The following is a 5,000-nucleotide window of genomic DNA, read 5'->3' on the forward strand; positions in this document are numbered from 1 at the left end:
TGCAGGCATGTGCATTAATGAACACATGAAGCATGCACACTTAGGCACGCATTTGCAAGCATATATTTATGTAGGTGAGCACGTGCACATGTGCACTCACTGACATTCACTCCCATTTACTCCCACTGACCCACAGTGTATAATACTTATATCATATTGTATGGGTAGATTTACATGTGTGGATCTTTTTGTCATGCTTACATGAAAAGTTTTTCATGCATGTATGTGCAGATTATGGAATTCAATATTACTTTTGTATCCCTATTGTAAATATGTGTTGCATTTGCTTGAAAATGATATTGTTAATTAATTCTGTTCACCTGATGGTGCTAACTTTGCTGCAGCTACAAGATCTGCTTAGGTTATCTAGTATTGTGCATTTCAAGGATTGCATTCAAGTTTGTGGAATGAGTAGATAATAGGAAAGGAAGACACTCGGAGATAAAAGACGAGAGTAAACCTTTATTACATCCTGTGAAATCTGTGTATATAAACTACAGTGTTAGTTATTTAAGATACCTACTCATAGCTTTGAAGCTTATGAAACTGGCAGAACATTTTGTCAGGTAGTTGTGGTCCACAGTTAGTACTACCCCTCCTTACATAGCTGATGACTGCTTGCTCCTGTCTTCAAAGGCTTAGAGCAGGCAAAACAGTATGAGCAATGTGGTGTTTCAAAAAGTGCATTTCAGCACCCCCCCCCCCCTCCACATGATGCTGACTAGGCATGAAGATTTGCATAAATATGACATAGGCAGCTGGATACTAGCAATTTGCACAAGTGAAAATAGGTTTTTACATATTTTGTGTTATTAGACACTGTAGTAGACAGGTATGGAGTAAATGGCACGTGTTGTTGATATTGGGAGCCAGGATGCACTTTACTGAAAAAATGAAAATACATATAATCAAAACCATCTCAAAAATGTGTGAGTAAAACAAGGGTATAGCAAAGCAAGATAAACATTTTTATGCAGAAATATTATTATTATTATTATTTTTTTTTTATTGTTAACTCCATGCAAGAACTGATTTGGTTTTGTAGTCATTCTTAGTATTCTTGTTTATTGGTGATCACCCACCCACTCACTCACAAGGACACTCACCCATTCATTCACACATTCACTCACACTAATACTCTCCCACCCACTCTCTCACAGGGAAACTCAGCCACCCACTCACTCACATTGACACCCATCCACCCACTCACCCACTCACTCACACTGACACTCATTTGCTCACCCATCCAACCACTCATTTACCCACCCAGTCAGTCTCTCACCCACTCATCCATGCAACCACCCACCCAGTCAGTCAGTCACTCTAATATAATATTTTTTTATTTCATGTTATTACAGTCACTGCCATGTGTATTTTATTCCATTTTTTTTCCAGGTGGGCGAACTTGACATGATAGTTTTACCTATTGACATTGTAGATTTAAGCTGGCACGATTTAATGCATATCAATTCTGGTTGGTAAAGACCTCTACTCTCTTTACAGTGTATTGATATCTCCCTGGTGTTTGCTGAAGCGATACGTAGGACTCACAACGGAGAGAGCGTTTCGTACTTGTTTAGCAATGTCCCATATCACTAGGACTCATCCCTGTACATAACTACTTGTGTGGTAAAAGCACCGATACACCATAAGGCTAGAAATGGCTATTAATGTTTGAGAACGAGTGTTACAGGTGCCTAAAATATGTCTTTTTTTTTTCTTTTTTTTTCTTTTCGTCTTTTTTTTTTTTTCTTCTTTTCTTCTAACCCTCCCTCCCCTTCATATGTGAATTATATATAAGATATATAGTAGAACAACAAAAAGAATAATAAAAAAAAGGATAATGTAATCCAACCCCCCCTCCCGAGTGGCATATGTAGGATTGCCTATTTTTGTACCGGCCTGTGAGTATATATATTAATGTAATGTAATGCCTTATACTAAATGATTAATAATTAATCACACCCATCTCTCTCCCTTTATGCAGTATGCAAAGGGACAAATTAAGGAAATGAAATATCTTTTGTTATATTGTCTAAATATGTTTTGAGAGCATATATATTTTCAATAAATTTCCCAAATATTTGTATCCAAAAGATATGACTTGCTGCCCTGTCCTTATCCGAGCATGCTTGGTTCCACAAAGTAAGAATTGGTTTGGAAATGAAAATGGTAGTGAGCGGTTGGAGCAGTTGTCATCTGCTTTTGCTATTATGGGGAAATATGGATGGTCAACATGAAGGAAGGTTAAAGGAGCATGATGTACACGTACCCACTATATGCGCACAGACACATGCACTCACAAACATAAATGCAGACTTATATACACACCTGCCTGCAGACATACTTGCAAGCATGCCTACCTAATATACATTCATGTCTGCCTGCAGATATGCATGCATGCCTGTCAGCAGACACATGCATGTACACCTGCTTGCAGACACATGCATGCTAACCACAAACTTGCACGCCTGCCCATCCAAGGGTATCTTTAAACATGTGCACTTCTGCCTGCAGACACATACTAACAGACTTGCACACATGTAGAGATGCACAGGCATACAAACACTTGCAGTTAAGCACTGTTGTGGACATGCTTACAGATAGATGTAGGCATATGCACTGATTTCAATAGGCACACTATGTAGATATGAAGAGGCTTTCACATGCCTGAGACACCATGTAGAGATGAAGAGGCATTCACATGCCTGAGACACCATGTAGAGATGAAGAGGCATTCACATGCCTGAGACACCATATAGAGATGAGGCATTCACATGCCTGAGAGACACCGATGCACATGCACACATACCTATATAGATTGAGAACATTCCTGTAGAGACTCAGGGGGCAGACATTCACACATGTAGAAATGGAGATGCATGGCCAACACATGTAGTAATGCCCACTTGCATGCATCAAGGTAGATATGCACAGACAAATGCTCTTATTTAGATACGCACCAGCAAGTGCATGCATGTTGAGACCCTCGCGCACTTGCACATGCACGCATTTAGAAACCCATGGGAACATGCACGCGCACGTATGTATATGTACTGCCTTATGCATGCATGTAGAGACCCACACGCACATGTACATGCACGCTTGTAGAGACCCATAGGCACAGGCACGCATGTAGAGACCCACAAGCACACGCACAGGCACGCATGTAGAGACCCACAAGTGCACGCACAGGCACGCATGTAGAGACCCACAAGTGCACGCACAGGCACGCATGTAGAGACCCACAAGCGCACGCACAGGCATGCATGTAGAGACCCACAAGCGCACGCACAGGCACGCATGTAGAGACCCACAAGCGCACGCACAGGCACGCATGTAGAGACCCACAAGCGCACGCACAGGCACGCATGTAGAGACCCACAAGCGCACGCACAGGCACGCATGTAGAGACCCACAAGCACACGCACAGGCACGCATGTAGATACCCACAAGCGCACGCACAGGCACCCATGTAGAGACCCACAAGCACACGCACAGGCACGCATGTAGAGACCCACAAGCGCACACAGGCACGCATGTAGAGACCCACAAGCGCACGCACAGGCACGCATGTAGAGACCCACAAGCACACACAGGCACGCATGTAGAGACCCACAAGCACACGCACAGGCACGCATGTAGAGACCCACAGCACATGCACAGGCACGCATGTAGAGGCCCACACGCACATGCACAGGCATGCATGTAGAGGCCCACACGCACATGCACAGGCACGCTTGTAGAGACCTACAAGCACACACACAGGCACGCATGTAGAGACCCAAAAGCACACGCATAGGCACGCATGTAGTGACCCACAAGCACATGCACAAGCATGCATGTAGAGACCCACAAGCACACGCACAGGCACACATGTTGAGACCCAAAGGCACATGCACAAGTGCACATGTAGACTCAAAGGCACACACATGCGCATGTAAAGAGGCACGCGCATGCTTGTAGAGGCCCACAGACACAGGTATGTATAGGCACTGCATGCATTGTTGAGATACAGACACGTGTGTATGTAAGAATTGCACAGATGCATACGTGCATCTAGAGATACTCAGGCATGTACATATGTATGCACAGAGGCACGCTTACACATGTATGCACAGAGAGGCACACACACGTTTGCATACAGAGGCACATGTATGTATGCACACCGAGGCACACACATGCATGCACACAAGAGGAACACACACATGTATGCATCTTTATATGTACTCAAGAGGCACACACATATGTATGCATCCATATATGTACACAAGAGGCACATGCATGTATACATATATGCACCTACACATATATACACCCACACTTATGTAATCACATGTGTATGCACAAAATAGGCACACACATGTATGCACCTACATGTGTATAACATACATGCATACATACATGCATACATACATGCATACATACATGCATACATACATGCATACATACACACATACATACATACATACATATATACATACATACGTACATATGCATACATACGTACATATATATATACATGCATACGTACATATATATACATGCATACGTACATATATACATGCATACATACATACATATGTATGTACATACTTATGGTTGTACACATACATAGAAGCTTGTATGCTGAAAGTATCCAGATGTACACATTTTTGCATGCACACCTACCAAATGCACATTCACTGTGTGTATGAGTGTGTGTGTGTGTGTACGTGCGTGTGCATATGTGCTTGCGCGTATGTGCGTACGTGTACATGTAAATATGAAAATACATATATATATATAAATTTTGGCTTTTGTGTATACCAAGTTAGTGTACTTAAGATTCTAATCCTGTTATGCATGTTGAGAAAAGAATATACTTACTAAGAGTGATTGAAGTGATGCAAGTGGCAATATATTTTCAGTGTTTTATATTTTTCATCATAGATATCTGTAATTAATTTTGTTTTAAACCTACTTCACTTATCTTGAGAAAGGTTGATACATTCAATAGG

General features: G+C 42.0%; 1 protein-coding gene across 4 annotated transcripts in view; it reads left to right on the forward strand.

Moving 5' to 3' along the window:
- The window catches only part of Prps (phosphoribosyl pyrophosphate synthetase), a 16,498-nt gene extending 14,402 nt beyond the window's left edge, over nt 1–2,096 (forward strand). For all 4 annotated transcript variants that reach the window (XM_086542091.1, XM_043033360.2, XM_086542090.1 and 1 more), the window contains one exon: nt 1,504–2,096. Coding sequence is in view for 2 of the 4 variants with exons in the window: in XM_043033360.2 (XP_042889294.2) it covers nt 1,504–1,599 (96 nt within the window). In the remaining 2 variants the exon portion in view is untranslated. The remainder of the gene's footprint in view (nt 1–1,503) is intronic.
- The last annotated feature ends 2,904 nt before the right edge of the window (nt 2,097–5,000 follow it).

The sequence above is a fragment of the Penaeus japonicus genome, unplaced genomic scaffold (genome assembly GCF_977035675.1).
Source record: "Penaeus japonicus unplaced genomic scaffold, GWHDUDI00000001_assembly GWHDUDI00000011, whole genome shotgun sequence".
NCBI classification, from domain to species: domain Eukaryota; kingdom Metazoa; phylum Arthropoda; class Malacostraca; order Decapoda; family Penaeidae; genus Penaeus; species Penaeus japonicus.